Genomic DNA, 21,630 nt, shown 5'->3' with positions numbered 1-21,630 from the left:
TAATGGGAGAGAGTTTGTCAATAGTGATATGTCCGAATTTTTTAGGAAAAAGGGTCTTGTTCACCAAACGTCGTGTGCCTACACACCCGAACAAAATGGGGTCACGGAGAGAAAGAATAGAACAATTCTAGAAGTAACCCAGGCTATCATGATTGACTCCAAGGTTCCAACTTTTCTTTGGCCAGAAGCCGTGGCAACCTCCATCTACCTCATAAACCGATTACCCACAAAAATCCTCAACAAGAAAACACCCCTTGATGTCCTCTTCCAACAAGCCAAAATACCCGAATCCCATAGCATGTCGCCTAAAGTGTTCGGTTGCATAGCCTATGTCCATATTCCTAAACATGAAAGAACAAAATTTTCTCCGTGTGCTACTAAATGTGTTTTTGTGGGATACGGGATAAACCAGAAGGGATATCGGTGCTTTGACCCGAATACTAAGAATATTATCACCTCTATAAAGTGCACCTTCTTGGAAACCCAGTTCTTCTACCCTCACCACCTTAGCAGTCAGGGGGAGCAGAATCCTGAAACTAATCATGGGGACTGTCTAAGTTGGTTTGTGTCACCTCCAAGTCCTTCAATTGCGGAACCACCCGAGACTGTAGCGGTCACTGCTGCCGAGCACGCCTCCCCACCGGAGTCTCCTCAACCACCTCAAGATCAACCTCAACCGATATCCCAGGTATCTCCTATACCAATCTCTGAAGAAAATACCGCGGATAATACTAACCCTGCAGAAAAGGAAGAAGAAGATAACACCATTGATAGTGACACTGGGAAGTATGTCCTTCCCAACCGGAGTACTCGGGGCATTCCTCCGAAACGATACTCTCCCGAGAAGGTTGGTACAAAGAGCAGATATGGGGTCGCAAATTTTGTGCAAGGAAATTTGAGTAAGATGACACGCGCGTTTGAAACGACACTATATGAGGAAGAAGAAATTCCGCAAACCGCCGAGGAAGCAATGAAGCACAAACACTGGAGAGAGGCCATGTTTACAGAAATGAAAGCATTGATGAAGAATAATACATGGGTGAAAGGAAAATTGCCAGAAGGAGTTAAAGCTGTGGGATGTAGATGGGTGTTTACTATCAAACGAAGACCAGATGGCTCAGTCGAAAGATATAAGGCACGACTTGTAGCAAAAGGATACACTCAGACATACGGAGTTGATTATGCTGAAACTTTTTCGCCAGTAGCAAAGATCAACACAGTCAGGGTATTATTCTCGATCGCAGCCAACAGAGATTGGCCACTTCACCAGTTCGACGTGACAAATGCCTTTTTGCATGGGGAACTACCTAAACCAATCTTCATGATTCCTCCTCCTGGATTCGGAAATGAATTTCAGCCTGGAGAAGTATGCAAACTTTAGAAGACTTTGTACGGACTCAAGCAATCCCCAAGGGCATGGTTCAGTCGATTCACTGAAGTAATGAAGAAGTATGATTACAGGCAGAGCAACTTAGATCACACATTGTTCATAAAAAGGAACAATGGGAAAATCACGTGTCTTATCGTCTATGTTGACGACATGATCATCACAGGAGACGATGAAGAAGAGATCGGCGAGTAGAGAAAGAATTTGTTCAAAGAATTTGAGATGAAGGATCTGGGTCTTCTCAAGTATTTTTTAGGAATTGAAGTTCTGAGATCAGAAAGGGGAATCTTCATCAATCAGAGAAAGTACATCCTCGATCTGTTAGCAGAAGTGGGAATGGTAGACTGCAGGCCAGCAGACACTCCAATGATACAGAATCACGGATTGCAGATAGTGGAAGGAGCGACGCTCACAGACAGGGGGAGATATCAAAGGTTGGTAGGTAAGCTCATTTATCTCTCTCATACTAGGCCGGACATAGCATATGCTGTGGGAGTAGTGAGTCAGTTCATGCACTCACCACAGGAAGATCATTGGGAAGCAGCTCTCCGGATTGTACGATATTTGAAGGGTACTGCGGAGCATGGGGTGTTGTTTGAGAAACATGGACACTTGGAGATTAGTGGCTTTACTGATGCAGATTGGGCGGGAAACCTAAATGACCGAAAATCCACGACAGGGTACTTTACACTAGTAGGAGGAAATCTTGTCACTTGGAGAAGTAAAAAGCAAAAGGTGGTTGCACTCTCAAGCGCGGAAACTGAATTTCGGGGAATCAAAAGTGGCCTCACGGAAATATTGTGGCTGAGGAAGCTCATGACAGAGCTTGATCTGTATGTACCAAAACCATGTAGACTGTTCTGCGACAACAAAGCTGCGATTAGCATCTCTGAGAATCCAGTTCAGCATGATAGAACTAAGCATGTGGAAGTTGACAGACACTTCATCAAGGAGAAAATTGAAGCTCGGATTGTCGAATTTCCATATGTGAAGTCAGAAGATCAGTTGGCCGACATTCTAACCAATGCGGTGAATTCCAAATCATTCAAGGAAGTATTAAGCAAGTTAAGTATCGGAAATCCCGTTACTTGACTTGAGGAGGAGTGTTGGAAAGAAATTATGCAATTAAGATGATTGATTTCAATTGATTGATTCCAATTGATTGTATACCATAACTAGAATAGGATCCTCAATTATCTCTTTACCATATGTAGATTTACCTTACCTATAAAAGTTTGTATAGGAGATACATGGTAATCAAACAATTATGCAATAATATTACCCATTCCCGATCCATTCCCGATCCCTTACAGTTTCTTCAGTTTGAATTACAAATAGCCTAACGCTGAAAACACATTAATTGCTCCCGAGATATAAGTCATTCATCAAAAAGTAACACCAATTCCAAACATATATATACAAATATTACTTGCATGATTGGGCGCGTTCTCATGGTCACCGTGAGTCAGACTAGCAATGTACAATTGTTTAAATAAAAGTCACATTTCATTGTATAGGATTTTTTTACTTGGATATATATAATTGATTATTGCTTTGAAAAAACCAATTATTCTAAAGAAAAGAACAATTGTTTTGAAAAAAAATGATAGTAATTCTTATTATTAAACAATTGTTAAAAATAAGTGATAGATCTCATTAAGAAAGTGGAACTTGTATTTTTTTTGTTTTACCCAGTAGATATGATTCCAGTACTTTAAAAATGAAATTAAGTGATAGTACTTGTATATACAAATTGTTTTTTTTTCGATAAATAAAAAATCTCAAACCACCCAAAAGTGGCGAGGTAGAGTACAACAGCATTAGACGTACATGGATTAAAAAACAGAAGAAAAAAGACAACAGAGTTGACAGCACAATAAGTGCAAAATCAACAGAGCTATAGAAAGAAAAAACAGCAGTCAAAAGCAAGGCCCACCACTAACTAACAAAGAGAAGGCAAACAGCGGGATAAATTAGATTAAGATCGAGTCTCTTAAGATAAAATATGTATGAACTCTAATCAAAATGATTGTTATTGTAAATAATAGCAGAAGTTGTTATAATAAAAAATGGCTATATCTTAAGTGAAAGTAACTGCTATGAATAAAAATGACTGGCATGTCTTCCTAAAAAATATGATAATTTTTTGTGATTTAAAGTGATACGTACAAAATAAGAAGTTAAGTAGTACTAGTACTTTTAATAAAAGTAAATATGAACTTATAATACATAAATTTATTGGTTTAAGAAGAAAATGGATTTAAACACATGGAAGTCAATTATTTCTAAATGAATCTAAACCCGATATACATAAAAGGTCAATTTAAAAGTTTAGTACGGTAAATATAAAAATAAGTAACAAAATAGTCGTTAGACATTGTTCATAAAATAATCTCCACTACGCGAATAACGAAACACGTAATAAATTATGTAGCCACGTATTCTTATAAGTATGTAGAATGGGTACGAAGGTGAGGGTGTAATTCAATACGAATACATGGACACAAATTTTTAGAAATTCTTTATAAGTATGTAGCATGAGGTGCAGGTGTTACTCAATACGAATCCATGGACGCAAATTTTTAGAAATTTGAGGGAGCGATTCGAATGCCGCATTGGTATATTTATATTTTATTACACTACAAATATCAGTCAAAACGAAAATTTAAATAAAAACAGTTACAATGTTAGTTCCATTTATTTTGAGATTAGAGAACTGGACATAATTTAATCCATCACATTGCAAAAAGTTACTACAAAAAAGTGAAAATCAACCCATATTGCACTCTAGCTACTCGTTTGGTAGACAATCTATATATATTACTCCGGCAAGTTAGAATAATGGTCATGATATATAACATGGTTGGTACTAATTATATTTTTAAATGGTGTGTTTGGTAGTTAAAATTTTAAATTATCTTTAATACTTATATATTTTACACTACAAAATGATAGAATAATTATGTACTATAAACTAAAATAACTTCAATAATACGTACGAGAAATGTGGAGGACAACTTAGTAAATTTATTCTACTATCTTGGTTCAATTTCTAATGCAGTTAGTGTAACCCACCAAATTAAAATTGTGGGTCAACTTTTTAGGTTGAAACATGAGACGGGCTTCCTGAATCCATAAAAATAATAGAGACTATTTACTAAGGCTAGATACGAGCCTGTAACTTGCTCTAACGTAGCCACCAAACAAACCCTAAACGCACCCAATAGCGATCGATGCGCATTCCACGTGAATGTCACTCACACCCACAATTGATGTGAAGATTGTTTGTGCATTAGGCGAATTCTTGAGCCCATCTTGCTTGTGCATGTATTAGTCGCTGCCACAAGAATATTCAGTTTTGTAAATACAATGACAAATTTCCCAAAAATAACTACAATTTGTGACAACAGTGTGATTAAAACAAAAGAATTGGAGAAAAACACATACATATTGAACACAAGGGAAATGAATTAGCGTGTAGAATGAGTAAGAGCAACGCAGAGGAAAGGGCGGCCGTGAGTGGTTTGTAGGTGTGACCCTATTCCTAAACTAAATAAAAGCTGTAATAATAATAATAATAATAATAATAAAATAAAATAAAAAATGCAATTGTAATCCAGAGGTGTCAATCAATCAGGACAAATTATGGAGTTAATGATGGAGGGGCCCGAGGGGTTCGTGTCCGCATCTCCATCTCCATTTTCTGGTTAAAGAAACTCTCACAACGCTTCTTTATCACGGTACGGCTCTTTTCTTTCTCCTTTTTCCGACGGTGCTAACCTCATTTACTCTTTCCCGACCTCCAATCTCTTCTCTTTTTGCGTATTCTAGTGGGCCCTCTTCTCACTGCTGCACCCTACAAACCCTAATTCTCGTTTTCATGCCCTAATTCAATCCCCTTTTCCTGAGATTGCTGCTGGTGGCTTTCCTGTTAAAGAAGCCGGGTTGAGTGGAGGTAACTCCAAAAGGCATGGTCTGTGTCTGTGTAATTTGGGAAATTATTAATTACTCCTTACAACAGATATTGAAGAATGAGAATCTCTCTCTCATTGTCACTCTCACCTTTTGAGTTTGGTGGGATATACCCTAACACAGTAAAAGGGAAGGGGAGAGACAAATCTGGTTACAGTCTTTTTCTCAAAGATGTTGATTTCCTGGTATGGATTTATGGACATTTCAAAAAGCACAATTAATCCATGGCTTCATTTGTTATTCATTTCTGCTCTAATAACATGTGTAAACCCAGTAAATGTCTGTCAACCTGTATGTCAGGTCACTCCATAGATTCTTCTTCTTCTTCTTCTTCTTCTTCCTCCACTATTCTTTTTCATTTTCTTTTTTTTTCAAGGAAGAGGTATGTGGTGGTAACTGGTAAGTTTCCCTACTGTGGAGTTACTAGGCACACCAAGTGCTTCTTCCATTTGATTAAACTGTTGAGACTTGGGAGTTTTTCCTTGCTATATTCACTTGCTCAGTTTCGTTAGTTTTAGATAACAATTCTTCACCAAAACTAGGATCTACCATTAATTAAAAAATATTTCATTAGTTTTAAGTTACTCCTTTAACTATTTCGTGCTTATTTTTATTTTAATAATTAGGGTTTTGCTACTCTTTTGTAAAATTTACTTTTCAGTATCTTGTAAGTTGCTAGCTATTTATTGAGTAATTTGAGTTACTACTACGTAAAACTAAAATTTGAGGTAAAAGAAATTTTAAAAATCGCAATTATAAACTAAAAGAGTCATTAACTCAGATAAATCACTATAAATAGAAATTTAAAACGCTAAAACAAGACTTCCACAAATTCTCTTGCTTCGTTATCCACCAGAAGGCCTGTCTGAAAAAAAATGGAGTATTGCATATTCTTTTCGTGAGAAATATATGAAGTAATACTAACAATTTTTATCAAATATTCGACTGTCCTTGTTGTGTGAGAAAAAAAATCTATTGATACTGCAAGAATTGTACTGTGATGATTATTATAAAAATTGCAACCGAATATTTCAACACTATATATTGTCATATTCTTTTACTATCATTCACAGTCTCGTTTGACGATAAATATTATTGTAGTTTCTGAGTCCTGTAAATGTATATCATCATTGTTGAATTTAGCTTTCTCTTTATTCAAGACGTTTCAAATGGTAGTTTCATTTGTGTATAATTCTCTAGTCCGTATTGTTCTAAACGTCTGAAATGGATTTTATTTTAGATTGCTTTTAACATAAACTGCAAAATAGTTACTACAAGTCTGAGGAGGTCAATAAAAAGATGTTGGAGAACTCCAAGCAATGACAACCGAATTTTTTTTTTATCATCGCTTGATAAACTAAATTAAATAGTTCAAATTAAGGGGTGTCACCTCGTTTAAGAAAGGTCCGTTCTGGTTTAGAACCTGCGGTTACAGTTTTGAGGGAAGCGGAACCATAACCGGTTTGAGAGAGTATATTGGACTGTTCCAATTTTGAACTGATAATCGGCAGTTCTAGTTGTGGTTCAAAATTAGCGGTTTTACTTGTTCTAGTTATGTTTTAATATAGTTTTAAAAAGTAATGTTATTTACATATGTTGCTTGCTGCTTTTGTATGTGCAATTTGAGTAGTAACAGATTTATTACACGAGCAACATTGAGGACAAAGAATTAATATTTGGAAAAAGAACTAGATGAGATTTTCTGAAAAATGGTTCATGCTGATGTATATATCTGATTTCTGTAATTCATCAATTTAATCATGTGCTTTATGTTTATGCTTTTTAATGGTATATTTAAGTGTAGTATTAATCTTTATAACTAATCAAAATTTTAGTTTTAATATGAATTATAATTCATCAAATATATATTTTTATTTAGTATAATATGGTGTTGTTTCACTACTTAAAATGTGACATCATATGATATGTCGTATTAAGGTATGTTTACATTAAAATTTTGATTGATTGTAATATCTGAACAGTCAACAGTTTGATAATGTCCAGAAGAGTTATAAAGTTGACATGTAAAATCATAATTTGACTAAATTTACAGCCAAATTAATTGTTTTTTCAGGTTTGTACAATTTGAATTGGTGTTTGTTTGTGGCTGGGTGGAGAACGATTTTGGTAGATTTGTTGTTTATCTAACCACCTTTTTTAATTTGCTACACATCTGAGTCACATCTTTTTAATATTGTTCCGATTTGTGTTCAATTTTGATTTTGGGTTTGGTTTGGATTTTGGTTGGCCACTGTGGGTGACTGTGATGATCGTAGCTCGTAGGTGGGATGACCGTGATGGTGTCGCATCGAATCTGAGTAGATAAAGGGTGCCTGATAATACATTATTTAATCATTATATAACTAATTAATTTATCAATCAAAGTTTAGCTATTAGTCTAGCTGATTAATTAATTAATTTATTATTTATCATTTCAGCCTTTCATGATATCATTATTCTTAGCTAAGTACTCTTTAATTTATCATTAGATAATTAATTAAATAATTTCGCTTACCTTATTATGAATTAATTATTATTTAATTTATCTTAATTATTAATTATAACAAATTAATTTGTTTCAAATCTAAATCAATATCGTTTTATTATTTATAAGGGATTTTTTTATCTATAAGATAATTTAATCTATCAAACACATTCCTTATTTTTATTTTAGTTTATACCATGTATTTTATCTATCAACCCGATATTGGAGAAAAAAAATCCAATCTCGAGTGCGTATATCTAATACCGATGTGCGTACCCAAACCTTCATTATTTTTTCACAATGTTTCTCCATACATGCAAACATTAATCACTAATGATTCGATATCTTTGAATGAGAATAAAACAACATTCCATACACGATTAAAGTCGTTCAGAGTTTGGACTTGAAATGCACGATCTTCTTTTATCTAGATTTTCCCTGAAAAAGGTGAGATGGCGATGATAATCTGTAGTTGGGAAGCACTGAAACAGATATGGGTTGTGATGAATCCGCGAATTATTGATGATGATGAATGCTCGTAAAAATAAATTACGACACGGAAATTTTACGTGGTTCGATTTACTGAGGTAAATCTACGTCCACGGGGAGAAATGGGGGCAGGTTTGTATTGCTTGATCTGCGGATTACAGCTTACAACACAGACTTGCTATATGATTTTTTCTCTAGAGAGATTCTAACCCTCTCATATCAGATCTAAGTTCTATTTATATATGGAACTAAGATCGTGGCTTGCATCTCCACCCTAAGTCGTGGATGTCGTGTAGGTCATGGCCTAAGATCGTGGATGTAGCGTAGGTCATGGCCTACGATCGTGGCCTGAGTTGACACCACGTGGTAGTGGGTGCGTTGGACATCCTGTATGGGTCCACTAACTCCTTGTTCGGTCGAATACTGAGACCGAACTGCTTTGGTTGCCGATCTTTGAGTAGAGCTTGATGCCGATCTGAGAGCAGAGCTTGATTGGTTGGCTTTTACCGAGCTGTAGGCTGAGGCCGAACTCTTTGGTAATGCCGAACTCATACTCCTGCTTTGGTTGCCGATCTGAGAGTAGAGCTTGATAGGTTGGCTTTTACCGAGCTGTAGGCTGAGGCCGAACTCTTTGGTAATGCCGAACTCATACTCTTCCTTGGGCTTTGGGCTGATGGGCCGTCATTGCTGTTGGGCTTGTTTAGTACGCACCCCATCACTACCCCCCCCGAAGGGCGAAGTGAATCACTTCGGAGAAGTGAGTCACTTCGGCATTCTGGATAAAGGCAAGGGGGAGGCTGATGTCAGGGGACGTGCCTTGCGCGTGACTGCATTAAATGCGACAGTAAAATCCGGCCGTTGAATCCTGAAAAGGTGGGATTCGAAACGGTGCGACGATTTTGAAATCTTCGCCGAACCTGATAAATACCTCCTTTCTTCATCATTGAAGCACTTTTGCGACTGCTTCTTCTGCACTCTCTCTTTTTTGCGAAGATTCTCTCTCCGCTTTCAAGAATTTCTTCAGACTTTCTTCACCTTCAAAAAGTAAGAAAAATGTCTTCTTCTTCTTCTTCGGAGTCGGGTAGCGTTAGGAGAGGCGGTAAGGGGTCTTCTGGCCGGAAAGAGTCCGGGGAGAAGACCGTAGAGTATTTCCATAGTATTTTGAGTAAGGATACTGTGATGTCCCTACCCGAAAAATACTTTTTTCCTGGGGGGAAGGCGGTGGTACCTGACGGTGATCATAGGGCTGACTCCCCGCCGGAGGGTTACGCCACCGTGTACGAGGCCTGCTTAGAATGCGGGCTTCGTTTCCCCCTCCCTTCTGCCTTTATAGATTTACTAGATTTTTTTCAGCTTCCTTTAGGCCAGGTGACTCCGAACTCTTGGAGGCACTTGTCGGCCTTTGCTGCCGAACTCCGTAGGTTAGGAAGGGATTTGTCTTTGAAGGCGATCCTTAAATTCTTTCAATTTAAGAGGAAGGGGTCTTGGTTTTACTTGATCCCTGTACAGCCCTTTAGGGCCTTTTGTAAAACGAAGTGGCCGAAGTGGCAAAACCGCTTCTTCTACTATGATAGGACCGCGGCTCCTAGTTTTCCCTGGAGAGGGCCGAAGTCCGTTATCCGTCATCCTCGGCCTGAACCGTTGGACGAGCTCGATGGCGAGCTCAACAAGATTCCCATAGTTAGGAAACAATACACGGAGTCTGAGCTCGTCAAGGGCGACGTCGTGTTCGACATCTCGTCTTCGGACGAAGAGGCCGAGGGTGAGGATTTCTCTTTATCTTTATGCTCTACTGCTTTAGCGAAGAAAACTAACCTTGCTTTCTTGCTTTTTGGCAGTGTACATGCTGAATAAGGCTATCCGAAAGTCCTCCGAGCTTGTGGAGCCGGAGAGGCAGAGAGCCCCTCGCTCGGCGTCTGAAGCCGAGAAGGATCCGAAGAGGCAAAAAACCTCTTCTTCGGATCCGAAAGAGCCGGAGTCGTATTCGGCTAAAGGGAAGGGGAAATTTCATGAGTCCCCAAGAGTGCCGGGGAAAGACCTGGTCATCTCCGAGGTGGTTGCAGACATCCCGGAACACGTCCCTGAGCCTTTTCAATGGCCGACGAATTTTGTGGAGGTAAGCTTTCTGACTTGGCTTCTTTTCCACATTTTTTGATGGCCATTCTGTTGAGTTTTTTCCTTGTTCATCTTCAGAGAGCCAAGCTCGTCTCCGTGGAGCTCTCCAAAGCATCCCACGACTACGAGGAGATGCAGAAGGAGTTGCATCTTGCTCGTAGTCTGGCCGAACAGGCTGAGGCCAAATTTGAGAGGGCCCGAGCTGCTAGGATCTCGGCTCAGGATGAAGCCCGGTCAGCCAAAAACCAGCTCATCATCCTGCAAGAGCAGACGAAGCACCGGGAGGCTCAGAAGGAGGCTGCCGCCGTGGCTGCCCAGGGGGAGGCTCTCCGTGTTTACACGGAGAAACTCTTTTTGAGCAGCCAGTTCTCGGCCTTTGTCGGTAGTCTGGTAAGGCTAATTACCGATAAGGGCGAGCAGGGGGCCGACGTCGTGCTGCCTCTGTACAGCCGAGAGATAGCAGCTCGGCTTCAGAATCTGCCGCTCCTTGAGGAGCTCGCTTCATCCTCGGTCCTGCTTTCTGCAGACCGAGTCCGGAGTTGTCGAGCTGATCGGGACGAGAACCTGGAGGCTATCTTTGCCTCCGTGGGACCCGTTTCACCCGCTTCGACTTACAACGGAGAGGGTGAGGCCGAGCCGCTGGAGCCGGAGGCCGAAGTCGAGCGGGCCGGGCATCCGGAGAAGGAAGCCGATCAGGAGGCGGAGGCGAGGCCGGCAGGATGCGAGGCCGAGGCTGAGGTAGCTCAGGAGAAAGAAGCTGAACCAGAGCGAGGAGCCGGAGACGAAGCTGGCGGAGTATGATTTCGTCTCCCTTCTCTTACTCTGGTTTCTTCCTTGTAAAATGGCCTTGAAGCCCTCCTAGTGTAAAAAATTTTCCTTGTGAATGAAAAATTCTCTACACTTGTCTTCGTATAGCTTTTCGTACTCGCCTTTACTCCTGTTGTATTTTACTATCTGCTCGGTACAGCTGTCGAACTAATATAGCTGCTTTGTACTCAAGGAGATGGAGATACTTCACTGGAAACGGCTGTACTCTTCGGCTTTAGACGAAGCTGAGAAAAGAGCTATAGCCGATCAGACGAAGAATGACGAGCTTCTGGCTCGTTTAGTGAAGCTGGAGGCCGATAATAAGGACTTAGAGTCCGATAAGAAGGATCTGGAGGCCGAGCTGAATACGACCATTGCTGAGAGGACTGCGTACGAGGATTACATCCGTGTGCGCGGGGGAGTGACCATATCAGATGTTCAGAGTCGAGTTGACGAACTGTGGGAGGAATATCATGTACTCCGGAGGAACAATGCGCTGGAGAGCTCGGCTTGCCAACAAGTTGTGAAATCATTGCGGCGCTGGGCTTCTCGGTACAACATTGTTCTTTCTCGGCGCCCCTCCATAGAAAGATTCCTTCGGCATATCGTGCCAACAGATGCTCGCACTCCATATCAAACCTCTGGTTCCCTTGTTCAAAATCCTACTCCCAGTCAACAACGAACTCCGGAACAGCCGGAAACGTCAAGACGAGAACGGGCTCAGGAGCAACCGGAATCGTCAAGACAGGGACGGACTGAAATTCGCCGAGGAGTTGTGACTATGAGCGAGCAAGATCAGCAGATGCTTATTGCAGAGACTCTTCATCGCCGAGGTGTTAGGACTTCTCGGGCTCGGGGAAGAGGCGTTGGGTCGAGGATAGCATCTCGTCGACCTGCTTATTCTTCATCTGCTCGGAACAACCGAACTCGGCTTCCAGAGGATTTTGCAGATAGGTGGCTTAACTTCAGCAACCCTGGACAGTAGAATAGTCCTTTGTAATAGCGTAACGCCATTTTGTAGGGTAGCGGAGTTGTATGCCGAACAAGATTTGAAAAATGAAATTTTGTTTTCGCTTCTAACACTGTATTTACAGCTTAGCGAAAAAATTTCATCGTACTTGTCCTCGGTCTTATGAAGTAAACTTCTTTGACCGGACTTGGTCCTTGGTCTTATGAAGTAAACTTCTTTGACCGGACTCGTCTTTGGTCTGATGAAATAAACATCTTTGACCGGACTCGTCTTTGGTCTGATGAAATAAACATCTTTGACCGGACTCGTCTTTGGTCTGATGAAATAAACATCTTTGACCGGACTCGTCTTTGGTCTGATGAAATAAACATCTTTGACCGGACTTGGTTTGTGTTCTAATTTGGCGATTTTTGTCGCCGGGATCGAACTTTCCCTTGTCCTAATTCGGCGAGTTTTATCGCGTGGATCGGACTTTCCCAGTTAACCGAAGTGGTCTTATGCAGTAAACCTCTTTGACTAGACATGGTCGTCCCCGGTCTTATGAGGTAAACTTCTTTGACCGAACTTGGTCGTCCTAATTCGGCGAGGTTTATCGCGTGGATCGGACTTTCCCTTATTGCAGTTCGTTTCAGACGAAGTGCTTATTTCTTAAGCTGAATTGTGGTCTTGTATCTTCCTGAGAAGCTTGGACTCACAATCGTTGGCTTATTGCAGTTCGTTTCAGACGAAGTGCTTGTTAAGCTGAATTGTGGTCTTGTATCCTCCTTGGAAGCTTGGACTCACAATCGTTGGCTTATTGCAGTTCGTTTCAGACGGACTGCTTGTTAAGCTGAATTGTGGTCTTATATCCTCCTTAGAAGCTTGGACTCACAATAGTCTTTAATAATCGATCTAAAAAGGGGATCAGTCTTTAAAGAACGATATACCTTGGTACCATTTGTAAGAGACGACAAGCACATCGAGACAAAACACATAGAGAAAAAATGAAAAAGATGAAAGAAAAAAACTTTAAACTTTTTTTAAAAAACGACAAGTAAAAGGTGCAAGTAAGAAACAAACAAATAAAAACATATACCCCTATGACCGAACTAGACACGAGACGGACTGACCGGACTGTCTCTTACAAGTGGAACTTCTTGAGGTTGGAGATGTGCCATGTTCGGGGTACTTGTTCTCCTGACATGTGAGTCAATTTATAAGACCCTTTGCCGAGGACTTCTGACACCCGATATGGACCCTCCCATGTGGGTTCGAGTTTGCCCAGCTTTTCTGCTCGGCTTACTTCGTTGTTTCTCAAGACGAGATCTCCCACTTGAAATTGAAGCTTTTTCACCCTTTGGTTATAATACCGGGCTACTTGCTCCTTATACTTGGCTGCTTTTATGCACGCCAATTCTCTTCTTTCTTCGGCGAGATCTAGTTCTGCTCTCAGTCCGTCGTCATTCATTTCTGAGGAGAAATTTAGAGTTCGGGGACTGGGTACGCCGATCTCCACCGGAATTACGGCTTCAGTGCCGTACACCAGACTATACGGAGTTTCACCGTTGGAGGTTTTGGGTGTAGTTCGGTAGGACCATAGGACTTGAGGGAGATTTTCTACCCATTGTCCTTTGGCTTGTTCTAACCGAGCTTTTAACCCTTTCACCAGAATCCGGTTCGTTACTTCCGTTTGTCCGTTTGCTTGGGGATGGGAGACCGAAGTGAACCGCTGTTGAATGTTCAGCTCTTGGCACCAATTCTTGAACGTCTTGTCGGTGAACTGAGTCCCATTATCCGAGATGAGGATGTGGGGTATGCCAAATCGGCACACTATGTTCTTCCAGACGAAGTCCAATGCCTTTGAGCTCGTTATCGTAGCTAATGGTTCAGCCTCCACCCACTTCGTGAAGTAGTCCACGGCAACGATAAGGAATTTCATTTGCCGAGGAGCTTGAGGAAGTGGTCCCACTATGTCTATGCCCCATTGCATGAAAGGCCAAGGGCTTTGCATAGTGTATAGATCGGTCTGCGGCATCCTTGGGACATTTGCATGAATTTGGCACTTCGTACACTTCTTGACGAGCTGCACTGCCTCTTGTACCATGGTTGGCCAATAATATCCCCATCTCAGAACTTTTGTAGCTAAAGCTCTGGCTCCGATGTGGCTACCGCACGATCCTTCATGAACTTCTCTGAGGATGTAGTCCGTCTCTTCTGGTCCTACGCACCGCAACAACGGCTGGAGGTAAGACTTTCTAAAGAGGACTCCTTCATGAAGTTCGTACCGAAGTGCTCGGCACGTGATCTTCCGAGCTTCTCTCTTATCCTCGGGCAATTGTCCTTGATCCAGATACCGCAAGATCGGCGTCATCCAGTTCGGCGAGCTGGATACTGAATGTACCTCGGCTTCATCAATGCTTCGATGCATTAATTCTTCCACCTTTGAGCTCGGATCTGAGGCCAACTTACTTAAGGTATCTGCTCGGCTATTTTCCGCTCTGGGAATGCGGATTATCCGAAAATAGGAGAAACTTCGGCTGATGTTTTGCGCTTTGTCCAAATACTTCTTCATTCTCTCGTCACGAGCTTCACTTGTACCCAACATGTGATTTACTATGACTTGTGAATCACAATGGACTTTGAGAGATTTGACGAGCAGACTTTGCGCTAACTGGAGTCCGGCCAGGAGGGCTTCGTACTCGGCTTCATTATTAGTAGTGGGGAATAGAAACCGAAGTGAGTAGGTTATCTCGTGTCCGTCGGGAGTGACAAGTAAAATACCAGCTCCACTTCCCATTTTGTTTGAAGCTCCATCTACGAATCCGCTCCAGCAGTCCGGCGGCTCTACTTCGGATTCCAAGGGCTGTGCTAGCTCGGCATTGGCAGAATTCTTCTGTTCGGCAATAACAGGAATTGCTTGATCGAACTTTGCTTCTGCAAGAAAATCTGCCAAGGCTTGTCCCTTGATGGCTTTCCGAGGTAGATATTCAATTGTGTGCTCTCCCAACTCTATAGCCCACTTGGCGATTCTGCCTGATGCTTCTGGTTTGGTCAACACTTGCCGAAGTGGCAGATCAGTTAAGACGCATACCTTGTGAGCATAGAAGTATGGCCGCAGTCTCCTTGCTGCATTTACTAATGCCAGAGCAATCTTTTCCAGAGGTTGATACCTGGTTTCTGGACCTCTTAATGCTCGGCTTGTAAAATAGATGGGAAGCTGCTTTAGGCCTTCTTCTCGTACAAGCACCGCGCTGATGGTTTGATCCGATGCCGCTAAGTATAAGAATATTACTTCGGCTTCGGTTGGAGCAGAGAGAATAGGAAGCTCGGCTAGGTAACTTTTGAGCTCGTCAAAGGCCTTTTTCTGCTCGGCTCCCCACTCGAACTTTGGTGCCTTTTTCAACACCTTGAAGAACGGCAGTTGCTTTTCGGCTGCTTGGGAAAGGAATCGATTCAGTGCGGCTAGACATCCGGTTAGCCTTTGCACGTCATGTATGGACTTCGGCATTGCCATGTTCTGAACGACTTGAACTTTTGAGGGGTTTGCCTTGAGTCCGTCCTTTGAAACCCAACAACCCAGAAACTTTCCCGAATCTACCAAAAAGGTACACTTTTGGGGATTAAGTTTGAGGTTGGCTTTCTTGAGCACGTTGAGAGTGGACTTGAGGTTGTGCTCGTACTCCGAAGTGCTTTTGCTTTTGACAACTATATCGTCAACATACACTTCGACCTCCTTTCCAATCAGGTGCCGAAAAAGCTTGTCTACCATCCTTTGATAAGTGGCTCCGGCATTCTTTAAACCGAATGGCATCTTTTTAAAAGCGAAAATGCCGAAATCAGTAATGAAGGCCGTTTTTGAAGCGTCAATCTCATCCATTAAGACTTGGTGGTAGCCTTTGTATAAATCAAGAAAACAGAAAATTTCGAAGCCGATCAAAGCTTCTACTTTTTTATCTATGTTCGGAAGGGGATAGCAATCTTTGGGACAGTGCTTATTTAGATCGGTGAAATCTATGCACATCCGCCATCCTCCTTCCTTTTTCTTGATCATGACAGGATTGGCCACCCACGAAGGATACTTCACTTCGAATAACACATCCGCTCTCAGTAATTGGCGGACTTCGTCATGGATGACTTGATTTCTTTCTGCCGCAAAGAGTCTTTGCTTCTGTTTTATAGGCCGGACTGATGGATCAATATTTAACCGATGAGTGATTACCTCAGAGGGCACTCCGGTCATGTCCAACGGAGACCATGCAAAGACATCTTTGTACTCCTTGAGGAGCTGGATGGTCTTTTCTCGGAGTAGAGGCGTTCCCGCGAAACCGATCTTGACCGTTCTGGATGGATCATCTTCGTATAACTGAACGGTCATTGAGTTCGGCTCTGGTGTGACTTCGGTAATTTCGCTTGCCTCTGACTCCGGCTGCTGTGATTGCTATGCTTGATGATGCCGATCTGATTGCTCGGCACTTTTAAGCGCAATCTGCAGACACTCTTTTGCTCTCTTTTGATCACCTCGGATGACCGCTATCCCCCCTTTAGTGGGGAGCTTGATGGTGAGATGATAAGTAGAGCAAACGGCTCGAACTGCGTTGAGCCAGTCTCTTCCCAGGATGATGTTGTACGGAGACCGAGCTTTTACCACAAAGAACTCAATCATCGTACTGGAGCTAGTAGGCGCTTTCCCCACCGTGATCGGAAGGCTGATAATACCTTCAGGGCGGGTGTCCTCCTGGGCGAAGCTCTTCAGGGGAAGCGGAGCCGGACTGAGCCGAGCTGGGTCCACTTCTAGTTTGTCGAAGCACTCTTTAAAAAGAATGCTAACCGACGCTCCTGTATCCACAAACACCCTGTGGATTAGTTTGTTTGCCACTCCGGCTTGGATGACAATGGCGTCTTGGTGAGGAGAGATGGCCGGGACGGGATCAGCATCCGAGAACGTAATCACTTCGTCCTGCTTCAGCCTTTTATGCGTTGGCTCCTCTCGATTGGAGCCTCTGCGCTCTGACTTCAGGGACGACTTGGTCTTCCCGGCAGGGAGAGCGTCGATAGTCTGGATTACTCCATCATATTGCGGCTCGTCATCGTCTTCGGGATCCGGCTGCCTTTTCGGATCCTGAGGAGCGCAGTTCGCACCTCTCTGCTTTTTATTCTTCTTTGACTGCTTGCTTTGGTATTTTTTCAATGTCCCTGCCTTCACAAGAACATCGATACCTGCAGCCAAGTTTCTGCACTCCTCGGTATCGTGACCGTGGTCTTGATGGTAGGAGCAGTAGTTATCCCGGGGTCGGCGCGCGGCTGATTTCGTCATCCGCTTTGGCTTTTCGAACAGGTCAGAGTGCAGTTCGAAAATTTCCGCTCTCGGCTTGTTCAGCGGTACGAACTGAGCGGGCGGCTTCTCGGGATTGAGACGGGGTCCCAATCTGTCTTGTACCGGAGCCTTTTGAATTCTTTCAAATGGAGTCCGGCGAGGATGCCCCTGATCGCTATGATCGGGCTTCCTTCTGTCTCCTCGGGACGATGAGCTGTCTAACGACCGTTTGCGACGGTCTGCCTCATCGGCCCGGGAGTACTGGTCCGCAATGTCCCACATTTCCTGAGCTGTCTGCGGACCGCACTCAACGAGCTTCCTGTAGAGAGCTCCGGGCAGGATTCCATTTTGGAATGCCGAGATGACAAGCAGATCGTTGAGATCGTCTACTTGCAGGCATTCCTTGTGGAATCTTGTCATAAAGTCGCTGATTTTTTCGTCGCGACCTTGACGAATGGAAAGCAGCTGAGCCGAAGTGATTCGGACTTCCGCTTTCTGAAAGAACCTCCTATGGAATGCATCCATTAGATCTCGGTAAGATCTAATGCTGCCTTGGGGGAGGCTATCGAACCACCTTCTTGCGTTCCCGATGAGCAGCTCGGGAAACAGCTTGCACATGTGGACCTCGTTGAGACCCTGGTTCGCCATGTTATATTGATAGCGTCCCAAGAAATCATGAGGATCCACGAGTCCGTCATAGGTTATCGACGGAGTTCGGTAGTTCTGTGGTAGGGGAGTTCGGGTAATATCGTCCGAGAACGGAGTCCTCAATGCTCCGTACACGGCGAACCCGACATTTCTTCGGTATGGAGGAGATGGAGTTCTCCTGTGATTCCGGTACCGAGGATTCTTTCTCCTGGAAGACATGACACTACTGCGGTAGTGACTGTCTCGTATGGAGGGAGAGGGAGAATCCGCCGTTTTCGTCTCCGGCTGCTTTTGGCTTTTTTGCAGGAAGGTTAAGAATTCCTCCTGCTTTTCAGCCAAAAACAGCTTGACAGCCTCGTTCAAATCGGGCTGCTGGGAAGACTCAGTGGGACGATTTTTGGAGCGGCTTGTTCCTCCGCCATGAGAACTGGTGGTGGATTTATCCCTAGGCTGTTTTCCAGACCTATGGGATGGATTGGCTTCCTCCTGGTTCTCACGGGCAGGAATACGGGTACTCTGCGATCTGGTATGCATTTTTTGGGTGGAAAAAATGGTCAAAAATTCGCTTTATCACAAATTTGGTTCTCTGGTTCCCACAGACGGCGCCAGTGATGAATGGCGAATTATTGATGATGATGAATGCTCGTAAAAATAAATTACGACACGGAAATTTTACGTGGTTCGATTTACTGAGGTAAATCTACGTCCACGGGGAGAAATGGGGGCAGGTTTGTATTGCTTGATCTGCGGATTACAGCTTACAACACAGACTTGCTATATGATTTTTTCTCTAGAGAGATTCTAACCCTCTCATATCAGATCTAAGTTCTATTTATATATGGAACTAAGATCGTGGCTTGCATCTCCACCCTAAGTCGTGGATGTCGTGTAGGTCATGGCCTAAGATCGTGGATGTAGCGTAGGTCATGGCCTACGATCGTGGCCTGAGTTGACACCACGTGGTAGTGGGTGCGTTGGACATCCTGTATGGGTCCACTAACTCCTTGTTCGGTCGAATACTGAGACCGAACTGCTTTGGTTGCCGATCTTTGAGTAGAGCTTGATGCCGATCTGAGAGCAGAGCTTGATTGGTTGGCTTTTACCGAGCTGTAGGCTGAGGCCGAACTCTTTGGTAATGCCGAACTCATACTCCTGCTTTGGTTGCCGATCTGAGAGTAGAGCTTGATAGGTTGGCTTTTACCGAGCTGTAGGCTGAGGCCGAACTCTTTGGTAATGCCGAACTCATACTCTTCCTTGGGCTTTGGGCTGATGGGCCGTCATTGCTGTTGGGCTTGTTTAGTACGCACCCCATCACTACCCCCCCCGAAGGGCGAAGTGAATCACTTCGGAGAAGTGAGTCACTTCGGCATTCTGGATAAAGGCAAGGGGGAGGCTGATGTCAGGGGACGTGCCTTGCGCGTGACTGCATTAGATGTTACTATCGCTGCCCTATATGGAAGGTTAAAACCATGTATTTTGATCGTGTTGTCCATTAATTTTGTTGGCATAAAGATTAATGAGAAATTATTATGCAGGACGATGACTGCAAGTTTTTTCGATGGTTTGATGCGAGTCTATCCCCAAGTCAAGACAGTTATTTTCAGAGAGTGAAACTTGAGCGAGACCAATTCGAAGCTGAACTTCGAAGCAAATCTCTTCTCGAAGGTGTGCTGCACGAGAAATTGCGCTTGAAAACCGTGGAGTTTGAAGACTTGAAGCTACAACTGGGTATGAAAAATGAAGAGTGTGACGCATTGGCGGTGAAAATTGGTCAGATGGCAACAACTCTCCGACGCTTAAAAATCACAATCTTGTTCTTATGTATTGTAATTTTTCTACTGTTATAACAATGCTATGTCGTGTTCACTCCGTGGTTCATTTCTGAAATCACAAACTGAAATCCTGATCGACTACGCTTTGCTTTGTTGCTATTCATTTATGTCTGAAAGCCACGAATGAGGTTACACAACTATGACTGAAATCACAAACCATGTACACAAATGAATACTACCAAACTGAAATCACAATTGAAGTTACTCAAATATGATTGAAATCACAAACCATGTACACAAATGGAATACTACCAAACTGAAATCACAAATGAAGTTACGCAAATATGATTGAAATCACAAACCATGTACACAAATGAATACTACCAAACTATCACTGAAATCACAAATGAAGGTACTCAAATATGATTGAAATCACAAAGCGACGTACGCTATCCACAAAAATATCACCACCAAAATTTTTCCACAGAACTTTACTTCCACCAAAATACTAGTCTGTTACAAAATAGTCTGTACCATACAAATCATACTATTCATATCATCACTGACACAAATTGTTCAACCCATCCGAAACAAACCAACGTTAATAAGTAAAGGCCATCAATCTTGATCACCGCGGCGGCCGCATCTCTGAGGATGAGTCCTTGTCCGACTGCTTGGTCTCGGATTCGAAACATTAGGCTGCAACAATTAATAGTGTAGTAAGTATACATGCTTAAGCACTGTGTACAATTACATAATATAGTTGCATATACTTACTGCATAGTACCTCTTGGCGTTGGGATTGTTTGACGATTCAGGTAAAGTACTGTCACCATGTTCACGCGAAGTCTCCCCAACCTGAGAACGGGCATCTGTCCGAGGATCATTGCTGCATGTCCTCCTATTATGACCTTCTAGACCGCACCGACGACATTTCATCACGAAGGTGCGACGCAATGACTCACCTCCATCTGCATGAAGACGAATCTGGGGCTCCTCACGTCTCAGTTTCTTCGGCCTACCACGCTGTCACTTTGACCTCGGGGGCGCCATTTCCACTGAACCATCCGCAGTACTCTTCGGCCAACTGGCTACCCCATTGATGGGGTAGAGGACATTCTCGTACAGCATGATCATTGTTGACTTCAAATAGTATCGGGAAACGAATCGCGTCACGTCATCGCCATTCTTGTTGATAGTTGCGATAGCATGCGTGCACGGGATTCCGGTTAGCTGCCACAATCTGCAAGAACAAATAAAATCGCGCATGTTGACAACATATTGGCCAGACGGCCCAGACACTTGGTACGAAGACTGTCCGTTCCATGTAGCCCTCCACGATGAAGCCCTCGCGAACCACTTATCAACAAGCTCCTTGATAACAGGCGGGACTGCGTGCTCGTAGCTTTTGATCCATTGGCCTCTGATCTGAATTCTTTCCATTTGACTTGTTCGAATGTCCTCCAACATGCTGATAATTGCTTTCTCGCGAGCCAATGCAATCTTCAAATTGAATGTCTCACAGATGTTGTTCAGGATCACATCACAACAGGTGTGTGGAGAGAAAAAGGCCTTGCCCCACTTTTCTTTGGGAGCTACTCCAGAAAGCCACTGGTGTGCACTGGGATATTCGATTTGCAAAGCATCCATCAAAGCCATATACTGTTCGAGGGTAGTACTCGAGGCAATCTC

The 21,630-nt window shown here is 43.0% G+C and overlaps 1 protein-coding gene across 1 annotated transcript; it reads left to right on the top strand.

Annotated features, from left to right (window-relative positions):
- The first annotated feature begins 1,609 nt into the window (after positions 1 to 1,609).
- LOC121745733 (uncharacterized mitochondrial protein AtMg00810-like) lies at positions 1,610 to 5,671 on the top strand. The gene is made up of 4 exons (XM_042139697.1): positions 1,610 to 2,287; positions 5,219 to 5,342; positions 5,483 to 5,544; positions 5,660 to 5,671. Exons 1-4 carry the CDS (start codon positions 1,610 to 1,612, stop codon positions 5,669 to 5,671), a joined length of 876 nt encoding a protein of 291 aa, XP_041995631.1.
- Positions 5,672 to 21,630: the final 15,959 nt, after the last annotated feature.

The sequence above is a fragment of the Salvia splendens genome, chromosome 8 (assembly GCF_004379255.2).
Source record: "Salvia splendens isolate huo1 chromosome 8, SspV2, whole genome shotgun sequence".
In the NCBI taxonomy this organism is placed as follows: Eukaryota; Viridiplantae; Streptophyta; class Magnoliopsida; order Lamiales; family Lamiaceae; genus Salvia; species Salvia splendens.
This window is presented reverse-complemented; position numbering and strand designations above follow the sequence as displayed.

Bases quoted from the DNA above. Each gene is read 5' to 3' on its own strand.
- LOC121745733 (XM_042139697.1), top strand. From the start codon at position 1,610: ATGAAGGATCTGGGTCTTCTCAAGTATTTTTTAGGAATTGAAGTTCTG. The intron at 2,288-5,218 runs GTTCAGCATGAT...TGCGTATTCTAG, and splicing joins TTAGCATCTCTGAGAATCCA to TGGGCCCTCTTCTCACTGCT. The intron at 5,343-5,482 runs GTAACTCCAAAA...ACCCTAACACAG, and splicing joins AGAAGCCGGGTTGAGTGGAG to TAAAAGGGAAGGGGAGAGAC.